Source organism: Sminthopsis crassicaudata, chromosome 3 (genome assembly GCF_048593235.1).
Source record: "Sminthopsis crassicaudata isolate SCR6 chromosome 3, ASM4859323v1, whole genome shotgun sequence".
NCBI lineage: Eukaryota > Metazoa > Chordata > Mammalia > Dasyuromorphia > Dasyuridae > Sminthopsis > Sminthopsis crassicaudata.
This window is the reverse complement of record NC_133619.1, coordinates 590,731,373-590,749,506: the sequence shown is the minus strand read 5'-3', so window position 1 is coordinate 590,749,506 and position 18,134 is coordinate 590,731,373. Positions and strand designations below refer to the sequence as shown.

The following is an 18,134-nucleotide window of genomic DNA, read 5'->3' as shown; positions in this document are numbered from 1 at the left end:
TGTCAGGGCTGGGAAGGACTTGAGAACAGAGAATGTCGAGCTGGAAAGGACTTGAGAACAGAGAATGTCAGAGCTGGGAAGGACGTGAGAACAGAGAATGTCAGGGCTGGGAAGGACTTGAGAACAGAGAATGTCAGGGCTGGAAAGGACTTGAGAACAGAGAATGTCAGGGCTGGGAAGGACTTGAGAACAGAGAATGTCGAGCTGGAAAGGACTTGAGAACAGAGAATGTCAGAGCTGGGAAGGACGTGAGAACAGAGAATGTCAGGGCTGGGAAGGACTTGAGAACAGAGAATGTCGAGCTGGAAAGGACTTGAGAACAGAGAATGTCAGAGCTGGGAAGGACGTGAGAACAGAGAATGTCAGGGCTGGGAAGGACTTGAGAACAGAGAATGTCAGGGCTGGGAAGGACGTGAGAACAGAGAATGTCGAGCTGGGAAGGACTTGAGAACAGAGAATGTCAGGGCTGGGAAGGACGTGAGAACAGAGAATGTCAGGGCTGGGAAGGACTTGAGAACAGAGAATGTCAGGGCTGGGAAGGACGTGAGAACAGAGAATGTCGAGCTGGGAAGGACTTGAGAACAGAGAATGTCAGGGCTGGGAAGGACGTGAGAACAGAGAATGTCAGGGCTGGGAAGGACTTGAGAACAGAGAATGTCAGAGCTGGGAGAGAATATCAGAGAGGGAAGGGACCTTAAAATAGAGAATGACAAATGAAAGGACCCTAAGGGGCATAGTGGTACAGTGGAGAGAGGGCTGACCTGGATTTGAATCCCACTTCAGATACTTAAGAGCTATATTTTCCTGGACAAGTAATCTAACCTCTCTCTGCCTCAGTTTCCTCATCTGTAAAATGGGAATAACAATAATAGCATCTGACTACCGGAGTATCAAAAACTTTAGACGAAATATTGTTTATATAAATTGGTTTTACGAGCCTTAAAGTGCCATATCAATGTTACTTATTGTTAACACAGAATGTCAAAAGTTATAAGGGCCCTTGGAATACTGTAAAGAGGTCTGGACCTCTAGAGACCATCTAGTGCATTAGACATTTATTGATATGGAAACTGATGTTCAAAGAAAATGTTCAAGCTCAGTCAAGAAACATTTAGTAAGCATCTAATATGTGTTAAGCACTGTGCTAAGTGTTGGAGAGAAAGTTGAAAAACAGTCCCTGATCTCTAGGAGTTCACATTTTAATGAAAAAGACAAAAAAAGGAAGGGAGGGAGGGAGGGAAAAAAGGAGGGAAGTAGGGAAAGGAGGGAAAAAGAAAGAAAGAGAAACATGGAGGGAGGAAGGAAGGAAGGTCACAGGAGTATATGACAGTGCTCTTAAAAGCGTTAAGAAGGCCACAATAAAAGACCACAAATCCTGGAATTATATCTACTGACAATTAAAAGAAGTACGCCTGCAGCCAAAAATATCATATCCAGCAAAATTATCCATAATATTGAATGAGGAAAAAAATAGACATTCAACAAACTTACAGATTTTCAGGACTTTTTATCAACCAAACCTGGACTTAATAGAAAATTTAACATATAAGAGTCAATATCAAAAGCATTAAGAAGGGTACCTAGCCACAGGAGTGAGTTTCTTCAGGGGTGAAAGAACACATCTGGAAATACTTTTTTTGGCTCTTTCAGGGGAATTGGGGAGAAAACAGCTGGGGTTTGATCCCTAAACATCCTCAGGGGCTGGTTTCCCAAACCTGAGTCTTATATATCTACTAGGTTATAATGGGAAGGAGGACGGCTCCTTCAACTTTTTCTGCACCTTTGTGATTGTCTAGACAAGACCTAGGGGGTTGGTTGCCTTGCTCCCCTTCCCAGGCCAGCAAACCAGCTGGCTCTAGCCCTAAGTCAGTAGTATTCTACTTTCTTCTATCCCCCCACTCCCCAATAGAGGGTTTTTGCTCTCCTAGGAACTTAGACTTGGAAGTGGAGAAGAATTAGAAGCTTGTGATAGGGATAAGAGGTGATTTCCTGTGAGATTTGTGGGCAAGAACGATGGAGCTCTAGGGGGAGGTAGGAGAGGCCCTTGTCTTCCTTCTACCCTGGTACTAAAGGAAAGAGCTTGGCAAGTGGATAGGACTTGGTATATAGTGACAGCTCCTTCCAATGCCCACAAAAATGTTCTTTAGCATCATTGTATGGAAGATTGAGCACAGAACTTGGAATCAGGAAGGCCTGTGTTTGAAGCCCACATAGCTACTAGCTGTGTAAACCTAGACATGTCACTTAATTGTCACCTCAGTTTCCACATCTATAAAATGGTGATAACAATAGTACCTACCCCAGAGGAATGTTGTGAGTAGCAAATGAGATAATGTATATCAATTTTTTTAAATCTTAAAGCACTATTTAAAATGAAGTTTATTATCATAAACCATCTTGACTTTTGGATTTATTTTCATCAGAGAGGGAAGGAAACTCCCTCCACAGATCACATCAGTTTATCTGTAATGTACAATCTTAAATTGTCCTAAGGGGTCAAGTTTTGCTGATAGTCACCCAGTTAATATATGTCAAGAAAAGGACTCAAATCTACTCTTCCTGATTCCACAATCAGCCTTATAGGGCCCTTCTCTTCACTATATTACAGATATCATTAACCCTATTGTATAGATGAGGAAACTGAAGCTCAGGGAAAGTTAGTGACTTTTGCAGGTCAGACATCTAAAGCCAGTGGTAGGGTTGAAATCCAGTTTTCTATAGGGCCAGAAATCTTTCCATTATATGGTATGGCTTGTCTTGAGATAAATGATAAACAGTCTCTTTCCTCAGGTTATTGATGTGCAGATTAAATAGGTATATAAATAATTATATTGGGGCAGCTCAGTGGTGCAGTGGATAGAGCACCAGCCCAGAAATCAGGAGAACTTTACTTCAAATCTGGTCTCAGAGACTTAACACTTTCTAGCTATGTGATCCTGGGCAAGTCATCTAGCCCCAATCGTCTCAGCAATAAAATAAAGAAATAGATAAATAAATAAATGGATGAATGAATGAATAAATAAATAAATCATGCATTAGCAGAATGAGGGAGAAGGAGCAACTAGATCAGTGGTCATCCCAGTGTGGGAATTCCTTTCACAGATGTAGATTGGTAATTTGTCTATAATTTGCCTTAGAATTGGAATGGACCTTAGATGTTGTCCATACTAGCCCCCTCACTTTACAGATTAGGAAATTTGAAAGAACCTTGATGTAATAAACAAAGCCAGGAAACCCTGGGTTCAAATCTTGCCTCAGATATTTTGTAGGTGTGTGATCCTGAACAGTTAGACTATAAGCTCTTTGAGGACAAGGATTGCCTTCTGCCTCTTTTTGTATCCACAGCACTTAAGCATAGTACCAGCACATAAGTGCTAAGTAAATTTTTCTGAATTGATTGATTGGTTGGTTGATTGAACAATACACTTGATTTTTCTATACCTCAGAGGACTCTTTGTCTATATAATGAGATTAGACTCAATCTCTAAGTCTCTTTCTAGCTACAAGTATATGCTTAGATAACACAGTAGACCACAGAGGTCTGGATTTCCACCCAGAGCTTCCCGACTCTAAGGCCAGCTTTCTGTCCACTATGCTGATTTCTTTCTCCAAATGACATAACTAATATTACCCAACATGTATCATTAGCTTCTGTGATATTAAAAAAACAAAAAACATACCCCCAAACCAAAAAACTGGCCAAGCCAGGGAAAATACCAACTAGTTGGAAATTCTGGACCTAGCAAAAGTCTGAATACCAGGTTTTTGGAGTACAGAGAACAAATAAATGGGAGGGAGGGCAAGAGCCCTGGCTATGGCTTGTTTCATTCCAGGAAGATCCATCTGCAAGGTGAATACCCTTCTCTAAGAATCGGGCCTGACTTTAGCCCTTCAACAGTGGAAAGAGCATTTTTCTCATTGATCCTGAAAACAGAACCAGCTAGATTTTGGAAAGAGGAGATGTAGGAGGAAAGGGAGAAAGTCAAAAAATCTTTTAGGACTGGGAAAAGAAGATTCCCACTTTTTTAAGGATTTTTACCTCATAGTTCCCTGCTCAGACTCCAGCCAATACAAAGGCTTGGGTTCTCCCTCTTCCCGCCATCCCATCTTTCACCATCTTTTTATCATGGTAAAAGAAGCAGCATATATGTATCTTGGACTGAAAAGGACCTTAGAGGTCATCCAGTATACTCTACCCTTCTTACAGTAGAAGAAACTGAGGATCAGAGAAATTTAAAAACTTGGTTACAAAGGTGCTAAGTGGAAAAAGCCTAATTCAAACCCAGATCCTTTGGTTGGAAAGCTGGAATATTTTTCATCCTGTCTGTGGATGGTTAGATTTCTTAACTTAATTCTATGGTTTGATGACTTTCTCCAAGACAGGAAAAGAACCATGTAGTAGAAGGATTTTTTAAAATTATGGTACATGTGAAATAAGTATAAAGAAGTGGTCCTTTAAGAAATAGAAAACTGTTAACTCTGTTTAGACTTCTAGAGCTCCATTTTGTAATAAGAGTAAATTCCCCTGTCCTTTGTGGTTTTCAAGAAGCTAGAGATACATTTATTAGGGATGGTCATGATTTGATGAGGAATTAGCTTAAATTGCCTTGGAGGTTCTTCCAAATGCTTTTGAGAGATTCCATTTCTCCTAATGAAATGAAGATTGGGAGGAAAGGAAGAGGAAAAGGCAATGAAAAAGATACCAAATATACCTGTAAAATCAGACTCCCTTTTTTGGGGGGGGGAGAGGGAGGCAATGGGGTGAAGTGACTTGCGGGTAGGAAGTATCTAAGAATGGATTTGAACTCAGGTCCTCCTGGCTCAGTGATCTATCTCATTATGCCATCTACTGCCCCTAAAGCTCAGACTTCTTTAGGTGACCAAGTGTCTGGGCATGAGGGTAGATAGATCGGAGAAGAGAAAAGTGGGATCCTTTCTGACTGACTGATGAGATGGGAGGACAGTCATGTGAGAAGTCCCTTTCCTATGATCTATTATAGTTATTTTTGGGAGGAATAGGAGAGAGCACCACCTCTTGTTTAATTCAATCCCACAAGCATTCATTAGGCATTCAGAGCTATTACTGGGGCTCTGTCCCAAGGCAGAGAAATTTGGAAAGCACTGACCCTATTTATGGTCCTCTGGCAGCCTAAAAACAATTAAGTTTAGCATCTAATTAACAAGAGTCTTTATTTAACATAGAAAACTACCAGATGGTTTATTTGCTTCTAATGACAACACCCCAAGGGAGCTCTTTCCTACTCACCCTCCCCATTCCTCCCATGCTATCTAAGGACATTTCCCAAGGCTGGGAATGGAAAGGTAAATATAACATAGTCATTGCCCTCATCAAGCTTATGATCTAATACAGTGGTTCTCAAAATGTGGTCCAGAGAATTCTGGGAATCTCTGAAACCTTTCAGAGAGTCTACAAATTCAAAATTAGTTTTTATTTCTAATTTGGTAAATATCTAAATATAACCCACATAAACAAAAACTCTTTGGACAGAACCTCAATAATTTTCAATAGTATAAGGATACTGAGAACAAATGTTTGAGGACAACTGATCTAATAGAGGGAGTGTTGCATATACAGAAATAATTATGTAAAGAGCCTGATTACTAAGTCCCTATTACCATCACATGTTTAATCCCCAAAGAGCATATTCAGAGTTCAGTCCAGCTCCATGAATAAGTGCCCTTTGAAGGTTTTGTAATATAAGATAGAGCATGATAAAGGACAAGGAGACATTTTGATAAAGTGCTTTAAAAAAACTTTCAGCTGAAGGAAGAAATTTATAAGGGATAGCTACATGGAGGAAGCAACTGACCTTCATCTTGACAGAAGAAGGGAGTTTAATAAGCAAAGATGAAAAGGAAGATATAGTCTATTCAAAAGTCCAAAGATGAAAAAAGGGATAAGACTGGGGCTGAATTGTAACGCAAGCTTGCAGATAGCTACTGGCCTGGAGAGAATTTCTGATAGTTTGGCATGGGAAAGGGTAGAGGAAAAGGTGGGAGGGGGGAGAGGGGAAAGGAGGGAAGGAGGGACAGAATATCGATTGAATTTGATTTTTTCCCTTACAGATATGGGGCTTCTCTTGCTAGGGAGAAGGGGATTATTCCAGTACCTTTTTAACATTGTTTGTCCTTATCCTTTCTCTTCCCCTTCCCCTTTCCCTACAGTCAGCACAGAGGGAAGTCAGGCCTGTGCCAAGGGCTGTGAGCTGTGTTCGGAGGTCAATGGTTGCCTTAAATGCTCCCCTAAGCTCTTCATCCTGCTGGAGAGGAATGACATCCGGCAGGTTGGAATCTGCCTGCCATCCTGTCCGCCTGGATACTACGATGCTCGAAACCCTGATATGAACAAGTGTATTAGTAAGTAGGGAGGTGGGGGTAGGGGGAATGGCTCCAAGCCACATCTGGATGGCTTGAGCCCCTGGACATTTGGCTCCATAGCCTGATATTCCATGGCTAGATCAACAGGAGCATATCTTATCTCTGTTGAGGTGGGTGATTAAAGGTAACATGACACCATAGAAAAAACTTTGGAGTTAGAATTAAGAGACCATGGCTGTAAATCGTGGCTCTGCTACTTCCTACATTTATTACCTTGAACCACTTGACTTCCTGGACCTCAGTTTTTCCATCTGGGAAGTTCCAGTTTGAAATTATTGCTGTTTTTCAATTGTATCCACCTCTTTGTGACCCCATGGTGTCCATGGGATTTTCTTGGCAAAGATACTAAAGTGGTTTGCCATTTCTTTCTCCAGTAGATTAAAGCAAACATAAGTTAAGTGACTTGCCCAAAGTTAGAATTGTTCTAATATCTCTTCTTACTCTCTAGATTCTAAGATCCAAATCTGGCATTCTGTGCTCCATGTTCTCAAGCCCCTCTCAGTTCTGACATTTTAAGTTCCAAGGTGGAGACTAGGGAATTACTTATTAGGGATGGTCATAATTTGATGAAGAGTTAGCACAGATGATATTCTATGTTCTAAGATTTTTTCCAGTTCTGATAATTTATGTTCTAAGGTCCCTTGTAGCCATGACATCCTATGTTCAAAGGTCTCTCCATGCCATGACATTCTATTTCTAAGGTTCCTTCCAGCCATGATATTCTGTATTTTAAGGTCCTTCTCAGCCATGACATCCTATGTTCAAAGGTCTCTCCATGCTATGACATCCTATGTTCAAAGGTCTCTCCATGCCATGACATTCTATTTCTAAGGTTCCTTCCAGCTATCACATTCTATATCCTAAGGTCCCTCCCATTCTGAATCCTATTCTAAATTCCCCTGCATCGTTAACTTCTAAGGTTTTTCCCAAATTCCCATTCTGAGATCCCTCTCAGCTCTAGAAACTATGATCATGAAGCTCACTTCCCCTCTGGAAGAATATCTATGGATATACTATTAGAGATTGATGCTGGAGACTAAGCAAGCAAGAAAAAAAGAAATGATCATTTTTAATCTTGAACTTTTTTTCTATCCCACTTTATGGAGATACTTGTTTTATTTCTTAAATTCAGAATTAAAAATTAAGAAAAACAGGCAAAATCTAATCCAACAAGCATTTATTGTCTACTATATGCTAAGAATTGGGGATATAAACACAGAATGAAAGTCAGCTCCCCTTCTCAAGAAGCTTTACCAGTATGTAGGGTAGGGACTGTAGGCATGTGTGTTTACAACTGTAGGGTTAGGCTTCCTCAGCAATGTCCCTGCTTTGTCCTTTACTAATCTATAATCAGAACATACCTGAAATATCTCATTCAATAATAAACAGATGGAGATTATTAATCCAGCTAAAAAGTGGCAGAATCAGGACTGGGTTCATTGAATCTTGTCGTTCATTTATTTCAGCTGTGTCTGACTTCATGACCCCATTTGGGTTTTTCTTGGCAAAGATATTGAAATGTTTTGCCATTTCCTTCTCCAATTCATTTTACAGATGAGGAAACAGAGGGAAACAGGGTTAAATGATTTGCCCACGGTCAGCCTGCTCCTAAGTGTCTAAGGCCAGATTTGAGCTCACAAAAATGAGTCTGTGCACTACAATTCTAATTTCCAAATCCAATGCTTTACTCTCTCTGGTCCATTGTTCTAGGCCAGAGAATGATAAACAATGAGTAGTGGAGTTTTCCTTTCACCATGGAAGTAAAATGAGTTTGTGCATCTCTAATACCCAGAGCACTTGCCTGGCCCCTGCCCTCCCACTCTGGGGGTGGGAGGTGAAGAGAGGAGGACCTTGTGTCTCCCTGACCCCTTCTCGAGTCTCTTCTTTCCAAAGACTGAAATCCCCATCCCAACTGCCCCCCCTCCCTCTAATCCCCATCTTTTACCATTTTATCTGTATCCAAACATTCCTCCAGTCAGTCAGCAAGCATATATGAAACACTGACCATGGTATTGCCCAATTTCTCAATTAGAAAGGGGATAGTATTAGATTATAAGGCACAAGGTCATTATTATAATTAATGAAGTAGAGAGAGATCCACTCTCAGTGTCAGAAAGACCTGGATTCACATTCCATCTCTGACATATACTGGCTATAGGATCCTGAGAAATTTAACTTCTCAATTCCTAATCAGCTCTCTAAGAAGGCAAGTTGCAGAAAAGGTCCTGATCTCCATTGATTGGTAAAGGGCATTTCTTTGCCCTACTTAGTATCTTTGAAAATAAAAACTGCCTTTTGCCATTTTTTGTATCTCCAGCAGTTGGCACTGTGCCTGGCACATAGTCAGTGCTTAATAAATTGAGGAATGTTTGGAGCCTAGTAAGGCTAATAATGCTTAATGGGGCAGTATGCATTTATAAGGTTTGGAGAGACTTGAATTGACAGACTGCTCTGTTTCTCCCCACAGAATGCAAGATTGAGAGCTGTGAGGCTTGCTTCAGCCACAATTTTTGCACAAAATGTAAGGAGGGTTTATACCTTCACAAGGGCCGCTGTTACCCAGCCTGTCCTGAAGGTTCTTCAGCGGCCAACAGTACTATGGAATGCAGCAGTCCTGGTGAGAGGAGGGGAGCTCTAGTACTAATTGTATGGGGATAGAATCTAGAAGCCTGGATCCAGAGATCGTAGCTCTGGCCCAATGGGCTCTGAAGATGGGGGAAAGGGGTGTGGGAAAGTAGGGAGGGCCTTATTTTACAGGGTACCAGGAGCCAGGATCTATACTTTTCTTAATTTTATCCCTGCCCTTTTCCGCAGCACAATGTGAAATGAGTGAGTGGTCCCCATGGGGGCCATGCTCCAAGAAGAAGAAGCTCTGTGGTTTCCGGAGAGGTTCAGAAGAACGGACACGTCTTGTGCTACAGGCTCCCTCTGGAGACCGTTCTGTCTGTCCCAGCACTAAAGAGACTAGGAGGTGTACAGTGCAGAGGATTCCATGTCCTGATGGTGAGCTTCTGCCCCCCAAATTCCCTTCTATTCCCTAAGATCCCCCTCTACTTATTCAAGAGCTTATTCCATTTCCCTATGATCCCCTTCTATTTCCCCAAGATCTCCTTCTGCTCCCCAAAATCACTTTCTATTCCCCCAAAACCTCCTCTATTTCACCAAAATTCTTCTCTAAATTCACGATCCTCCTCTATTTCCTTAATATCCCCAAGATCCTCTTCTGTTTCTTCAATCCCCAAGAACCTCCTCTATTTCATCAACATTCTTCTCTATCTCCAAGATCCTCCTCTATTTTCCTAATACCCCCTTCTACTTCTAAATGCCCATCTATTTCCCTAAGATCCCCTCTATTCCCCAAGCTCCCCCTCTATTCCACATCCCCTGCCCTTCCCAGTTCTCTATTTTGGGATCTCAGGCTCTTTTCAGAGGGAGCCAAGTCCTCTTGTGTGCCCCTGACCATCATGGCTAGTTCTGGAGACATTGTGCATGCTTTCTCTGCTGCTTCAATCTCCTGGTGCATCATTCATCCAGTAACTATTTATGAAAGTTTACACATTATTTGTAAATAGAGCATTTTAAGGTAACACCCAAGATCAGCCAGTGATTACACTGTATGCAAGCCTGCTCTCTGTACTCAACCTCAGTCTCCACCTTCCTTTTCACACCTCTGCATTTCTATAGACAACCCCCCTTCCATGAAACAGCCCTTCTCTACATCTTTGTCTATTTGTTCTTCTTTGCCTCCTTCATACAAGGCATTGGGGAAAAAATATTTTTTAGATAAGACATGATCCTTGCTCTCAGGAAGCCTACAGGCAAATACCCAGAAAACAAAAATACACAGGGTATCATCATAAATACATTAGAAAAGTGTAAACAAACCAATAAAGTATTTATTAAATTCCTACTATGTGTCAGGTGCCAGGGATACAGTAACAAAAATGAATGAGCCCTTATTTTCAAGGAGTTTATTTTCCATTGGAGGAAACAACATGCTTTGCACTGTTCAGTTGTTTCAATTGTGTGTGGCTCTTTGTAACCTATTTGGAGTTTTTTGGGGGGCAGAGATACTGGAGTGGTTTGCTATCTCCTTCTCATTTAACAGATGAGGAAACTGAGGCAAACAAGGTTAAATGACTTGCCAGAGGCCACACTGATAGTAAATATCCGAGGTTGGATTTGAACTAAAGTCCCTATGACTACAGATGCTTTGTCCACTCTGCCATCTAAATGCCAGCCCCCTGCACATATGTAAATATATGTAAAAGATACAAACTGATTGAGATGTGAGGGGAAAGTGTTACTTGCTAGGGGATCAAGAAGAACCTCATGGAAAAGGCAGAGCTTGAGCCAAGTCTTTTGAAAGAGAGTTCTAAGAGGAAAGGTAAGGAAGGATTACATTCTAAGTATGAGGACAACCAATATAAAAACCTGGAAATTTTAAAAGGGGTGCTAAATAATAATCTGGCCATATTTGCATCTATTTATAGCTAGGTGACAGTACATAGCATGCTGGACTCGGAGGCAAAAAGATGAGTTCAAATCCTAATAAATCAGACGCCTACCAGCTATGACTTTGAACAATTCACTTAACCTCCCTCAGCCTCAGTTTCCTCATTTGTAAAATGGGGATAATAATAGCACTTATTGTTTTGAGATGAAATTCCATGGATAAAAGTGCTTTGTGGGCTTAAAGCAGTTATTACTATTATTTGCATAACTCTTAATGCTTTTCAGAATGCTTTAGACATGGAATGGTAGACAAACATTTCCTCTAGGGTTAAGGAAGAAAAGGTGGCATAAAAGTCCTGCAAAACCTATATAATCTCCATGAGTGCGGTATTTCTTGTTCTCTCTCAGAATCCCTAGTCTTTTTGACAAGTCCCCCAAACTTATGCATGAGGATCCATGAAGAGGTGGATTTGGTACAGGGCTCAAAAGGTAATAGTGAGGAATGATGACTCCAACCCAGGACTCTGGGCTTCTGAAAAAGGGAAATTTTCATCTAGAAGTCTGAACCATTGTTCTGAGGAGGGTATATTCGAATGTATGGTTGGAGAGATGGGACAAGAATGGGTGGTGGAGGGGAGGAGTTTCATCATTTGAAGGACCTGGAGATATTTCTTTAGCTTGGGGAAGAGAGGATTTAGGGAGACATAATGGCCATCTTAAAGCATCTGACTGTCAACTGAGAGATTAGACTTGTTTTCTTTAGTTCTAGAAGACTGAAATAGAAAAGGAGAGAAGGAATGGAAGAAAGGAAGGAATGGAAGGAAAGAGGGAGGAAGGAAGAAAGAAAAAAAGAAAGAAGGGAAGGAGAGAGGGAAAGAAGGAAGGGAGGGATAAAAAGGAAGAAAGCAAGAAGAAAAGAAGGAAAAGAGAGAAGTAGAACTTAAATGACTATGTGCCAGGCACTATTCTATGTGCTTCACAAATAGTATCTCATTTGATACAACAATTCTGAAAGGTGGGTGTTATTATTATCCCCATTACACAGCTGAAGAAACAGGAAGTTTAAGTGATTTGCTCAGTGTCACACTGCTAGTAAGTGTCTGAGGCCAGATTTTAACTCAGATCTTCCTGACACCAGGCCTAGCATTGTGGTAGAAACTTCAAAGAGATGGATTTTGATTCACTGTAAAGGAATCTTCCAACAATTGTGATTGTGCAAAGGTAGAATGGACTGTTTCGGTAATTAGTTAGTCCCTCAGCCTTGGAAGTATTCAAACAAAAGTTGGATGACCACTGATTGAGGATGTTGTACAGAGAATTCTTTTACAGGGATGGGCTAGACTAGATGGCTACTAATGGATCCTCTGCATTTAAAAAATGTGTAATTCTTTGGGTTTTCCTGGAGCTGTAAGAAAATTATGTCACACAATGAAAGCTCAGAGGATCAAAGGAATTGGGAAGTGAAGACTTAGGGGAAGAACATGGCTGCTGCATCTATGAATCTGAAGGGCTGTCATGGGGAAGAGAGATTAAATTTTGTACTTAGCCCCAGAGCTAGGAGCAATAGGTGGGAGTTTCTGGGAGGCAGATTTGAGCTGAAGTCAAGAAGACATTCCTAAGGGTTGGCGCTCTCCCAGGGTGGAAGGGGCTGCTTCGGTAGATCTTCAGACTAAGCCTGTATGACCACTTGTCAAGAGGCCATAGAAAGAATTCTTCTTTAAGTCCAAGTTGGAGTAGAGGTCCTCCAAGGTTCCTTCCAGCTCTGAAATTTTGTGATTCTGCGACCCTGGACTGGCCAGATCATTCCTGGAATGGAGACACTTTGTGTCTTCGTGTTTCTTCCTGGGCCACCCCTGACTGGCTGGAAAGCCAGCTTCTTCTGGGCTGTGACTAGGGAGCCCAGATGGGCTGTTGGCCTGTGGGCCTCTGCTTCTCATTCTCCGAGCCCAGGGAGAGGCCTTGGCCCAAGCCAAAGCAGGCTCTCCCTGCCAGGCCCTAAGGCCACATATGGACACTGCAGATTGCCCCATCAGGGAACATTACTAATATGTTTAGATCCATGTTATGCTAAGGAACAAGAGAGGGGGTGTGATGGATGTACCAAAAAAAGAAGAGAGAACAAGGAGTTTCTGAAACCATTTGTGAGTCCCTGTATTTGATGTGGGCAGTAGATAGACCACAGTGCTGGGGTCAGGAAGACGAGTTCAAATTTGACCTCAGACACTAGCTGTGTGAGCCTGTCACCTGTTTGCCTTAGTTTCCTCATCTGTAAAATGAGCTGGAGGAAGAAATGGAAAGCAGTTTCTCTGCCAATTAAACCCCCTGTGGGTGGCAAAGAGTTGTTTTGGATTAGAATGACTGCGCCCAAGAATACAAAGCACATGACTCCCCTTCACACATTCCACGTTGCAAGCAGACTGGCTTTCTTGCTGTTCCCTATGTACATCCCTCCATCTCCTATGCTGGCAACAGAGGAGCATGTACATACAAAGAATAAAGCAGTCCTCACTTCCAAATTGCTCATGTTCTAAATAGGCAAAACTACAAGGATGTATGTAATTATATACTGAATAAAGAGAATAAATGCAAAGTTTCTTTAAAATGTAGTTTGAAAGGAAGGAAACAAGCATTTATTAAGCACCTACTACATGTTGTGCTAAATACTTTCCGTGTATTATCTCATAACAGTCATGGGAGGTAATGAAATTATTATCCCCATTACAGCTTAAAATGACTAAGAGAAATTGCCTGGAGTCACACAGCCAATAAGTCTCTGAGACCAACTGTGAATATGGTTCTTCTCAAGTCCAGATCCTGCATGCTATCCATGGGCCACCTAACTTCCTCAAAGGAGGTAGGAGGTACCAGGAGGCAGGGAAATCAATAAAAACTTCATGTAGAAGGTGGTTCATGAATTATCCAGAGAGAAACAGAAGCACAAACTAACAAAGACAAATAGAAAGACAGAAAGAGAAAGGGGCAAGTGAGAGAAGACATTCCAGGTATGGGGAATAATTAATGCAAAGTCACAGAGATAAAAGATGGAATGGTATGGGTGAAGGAGAGAAGGAAGGCTAGCTTGACTGGATTGGAGAGTTTAGGAGGAAGTAGGAAGTATAATGTGCCATAGAGCTGGAAAGAACCTATGCCTGGAATGCTTTTCCCTCTTTTACCTCCACTTTTCAGATTCACTATTTCTCTTTAAATTCTCTGCTCAAGTTTTGTTTTGTTTTGTTTTTTTTTTGTTTTGTTTTTTTATGCCCCTTTCTTACTGCAGTTGCTGAAATAATATTGTATAAATTTTATATATACTTATATGTGCCCAACAGTCAATCACCATGCTAAATACCTAAGTATTTGCTATGTACCAGGGATTATATTGAGCTCCTTGAAGGAAAAGACATTTTTGATTGTCCTCGGAGCACTTTTCTTAGTGTCTGGAACATAGTAGATACTTAATAAACAATTGTTGAATAAATAAAAACTGAAAGGGATATTTACTCAGACCAGGTGTGCTGGAGCCAGCTCTAGCCAGCTAGTTTCTAGGCTTTGAGTTGAAGCATTAGGTTTTAGAAGTGAGCTAATGCTGCCAACTAAGGATTAATCTCTTGTTTTGTTTGTTGTCCTGACTTAAGAATGCGATGGAGAAAGTGTTAGCCGTGCAGATTACACTTTTAAGAGTATCCTGTATGCTTTATTTTTGGAATCCTGTGCACCCCTATATACAATGTGAGGGCACAAGCTGTCCAGCAGTGGAAGCTCTTCTTCAGACCAGCTAAAAAAATGCTTCCTTGCACAACTCTACCCCTGTTCCCCTTAGACTACAGACTCACCTGCACAGCAGCCCTTCTGATGCTTAGAGAGGATACAGATTTCTCACACTCGCACACCCTTTTCCTCTTCTCTCAGCTTCCTCCTGGAGCTATTGGAATGCTGTCCAGACCAGAGTCCCGAGCCTCATCACTGGCCTAGACAGGGCCTTTGGATAATCTTTCTTAATGTTCTGATTCTAGGGCAGAAGAGACGGAAGAACGGGCAGGGCCGAAGGGAGAATGCCAATGGGAATCAGAGCAGGAAAGAAAGCAAGGAAGCCCGGCTGGGCTCTCCTCGAAGGCGGAAGGGACAGCAGCCACTGCCACCACAGCATCGAGGGACAGAAGGCCCCCTCCTGCCTGCTGCTTAGGGCCAGCGCCAGCCCTGGGCCCCGGATGTGAAAAGCCTATGCTGCTATGTATATGAGAGCTTTATTGAACTGGAGTTCTGCTGCAATGCATACTCCTCCACATGCACACCTGGGCACACAAGGCAGGTACACATGCATAGACATGGAGACCGAGACCCAGCTAGAAAAGGCAGACAAGTCCCATGGGTTCATACTGTATCCAGACTCACCTGGGAAAGGCAGGCGGGTGCTCACCAAGCCGTGTTCATTCAAGCACCCCATGTCTGTGCAGAAAGAGCTCTGCACAAATGTCCACAGGAAGGCTTGCCGTGGCCGCCTGTGCCCAGGGAAGTGTTTGCAGACACATAAGGGCAGACTGGCATCCGGGTGTCTACACTGGACACAGCCCTCCCCCCCCCGACATGCAGATAGGCACACAGACATGTACATGTACCACATGACTCGGACTACATGTGTACCCACTTATATACTAGCAGACTGGAGCACATGCTTCTAAAGCAGGAGAAGAGAAAGCTTCCAGTCCCTTGGACTTGACCACATGCAGAGGGAGGCCCCCTCAACTCCGGGCAGAAGCGGAGCTGAGAACATTCACTTGAGAAGGGCCCTCGAAAGCAATTAAAAAAAATTTTTTTGGAGAACTTTCCCCAGCGGTGATCTGTCAGCCAGGCTGAAATGTGCGGACAGCAGTGTTGGCTGAAAAGACAGACAGGGTTGGCTGGGCTTGACTGCCAGGTGGAAGCCGAGGCTCCCTAGAGGCTGGCCTAGGAAAGGCTCACCTTCTCCCTCTCCTGTCCCATGTTTCTGGATGTAAGACTTTCTCTTGGAAGAATCTATGTTAAATGTCCATGGTATGATGTCAGGGGAGACCAGCCCCTGAAAACTGCTTAAAAATTTATTTCAAATTAAAAAATGAAAACTATCAACCATATTCCTTCTCAAGGGTAAGGAGAAGGGTGGGGCGGAGTGGGATGGGGGTTGGGGGGAGAGGAGGAAGGTTAACCAGCAAGAGGCATGGCCAGACTCAGGAGTTTGGGGCAGATTCTTAAAGAAGAAGAGAAAAAAAGAATTGTCGAAAATGGGAGGGCAGTAGTTAGTCCTCTTAAGAACCCCCTTAAGAACCATAATAATTCATATTTATATAGTACTTTAATATTTGTAAACTTCTTTCCATTCATTATCTCATTTGAATCTCAATTATGCTGAGTATTGTAGATATTTTTATCCCCCATTTTACAGATAGGGAAACTGAGGCTTAAAGAGTTACATGACTAGTCCATAGTCACATAAATAATAAGTATAGGAGGCAAGATTTTAACCAAAGTCTTCTTTTCTTTAAGTCCAGCATACTACACACTGTGTCATACTATCTATCCTAGGAGAAAACAAAACAAATCAAAACAATTTTATTTGGTTTTGGTTCTCAAATAGGACCATAACTTCATGATAAGTAAGTGAATTGGATTTGAATGAGGGAGGGCTGTGTAAAGTCACCTGCCTCATTTTCTCCTCTGGAAAAGGGGGAGAGCATTTGAAATGAATTATGATGGAAAAGTTCTTGATTATGAAAATCGTAGAATGTGAGGATGGGAAGGAACCTCAGGTCTCTAGTTGAACCCATAGGTGAACAGGTTTCTCCATTAGAGACAGCTGGGTGGTATAGTAGATAGGATCAGATGAGATAATAGTTAAAGCACCTGGTAACTGGCACTTTAATAAATGCATGTTCCTTCCCTCCCTCAAGCCCTGAGTCTGGTCAGGAAGATCTGAGTTTAACTGTGACCTCAGACATTCTGAAGAGCTGAGACCCTAAGGATCCTTGGCAAGACATTTAACGTGTCTGCCTCCATTTCCTCAACTGCAAAATGGGAATAAAAACAGTGCCTACCTTCTAAGATTGTTGTGAAGGTCAAACAAGTGTTTAACATAGTACCTGGCACGTAGTGAGTATTTAACAAAATAAATATTTGTTTTCTTCCTTCTTTCCACTATAATAACCTTAGACAAGTGATCATCCAGCTTCCCCTGGAAGATTTCTAGGGGCTAGAACCTCCCAAGGCAGTCCATTCCACCTTTGTTCACCTCAGTTCATTAAGAAGTTTTCCCTTCCACAGAGACAAAGTTCTCTCCATGACTTCTCCACATTGGTCCTTTCTTGTTTTGCTTGCTAGAGGTTTTCCTTCCCTAAGTCTTCCCTTTGATAAACAGATCACAGAATTGGAAAGAATCTCAGAAGGCATCTATTCCAGCCCTTAAATAATTGGGAATTGACTCTTCTAACTTTAAATATATGATCCCCTGACCACCTCTCCACCCCCAGTTCTAGAGCTAAGAAAAACTGCAGAGGGCATGTTGTCTAATCCTTTCATTTTACAGATGAGGAAATAGCCGCTTCGAAAGTGCAAATGATTTGCCCAAGTTCACACAGTAAGTATCAGAGGTATGATTTAGATCAGTCATCTGAATCCAGAGCCAGTGTACACTATTCTCCCTCCAATCAATCCTAACATATCCAGCTTCTCTTTGAAGACCTCCAGTCTTGAGAAGCTCATTCTCTCTGCCAAGACAGCTCATTCATCCCAATTTGGACAATTATCATTAAACATCTTTAGGTCTTTCAACCAGTCCTTGAATGGCAAGGCTTGGGGCCCCTTTAAATGTAGAATAGGTGGGGGCCAGAAAAGTTGTAAAAATCTTCAAGAGGATGGACTCCTGGACCTCCTCGTGAAGCTTGGTGCAGCATGTTCTGCTGAAGGCAGGTATATGAAAGAAATAAGAATTTCAACTTTATCTTAAATTTTCTACCTTCTGTATATCTTCATTCTATAAGCCCAATGGTTCCTGACTAGAACTTGGAGTATAGGCTAGAACCTCTGATCTATTCATAGGCAACTTGAGAGGTGACTAGAACTACAAGAGAAACTAAATTAGGTGGTACTAGCACTCAAGTCAGGAAGATTTAAGTTCAAATCCATGCCCACAGAGTTTTCAGTTGTGACTGAGTAACTTCATCTCTGTGTGCCTTGGTTTCCTCATATGATAAAAGGAAATAATAACATCTACCTCCTAGGGTTGTTATAAGGATCAAATCAGATAATAA

General features: G+C 41.9%; 1 protein-coding gene across 2 annotated transcripts in view; it reads left to right on the top strand.

The window, feature by feature from the left end:
• The window catches only part of RSPO1 (R-spondin 1), a 34,312-nt gene extending 18,356 nt beyond the window's left edge, over nucleotides 1–15,956 (top strand). For both annotated transcript variants that reach the window (XM_074305191.1, XM_074305190.1), the window contains exons 3-6: nucleotides 6,187–6,378; nucleotides 8,867–9,016; nucleotides 9,214–9,402; nucleotides 14,868–15,956. In XM_074305191.1, the coding sequence (XP_074161292.1) occupies nucleotides 6,187–6,378; nucleotides 8,867–9,016; nucleotides 9,214–9,402; nucleotides 14,868–15,037 (701 nt within the window). In that variant the 3' untranslated portion in view covers nucleotides 15,038–15,956. The remainder of the gene's footprint in view (nucleotides 1–6,186; nucleotides 6,379–8,866; nucleotides 9,017–9,213; nucleotides 9,403–14,867) is intronic.
• Nucleotides 15,957–18,134: the final 2,178 nt, after the last annotated feature.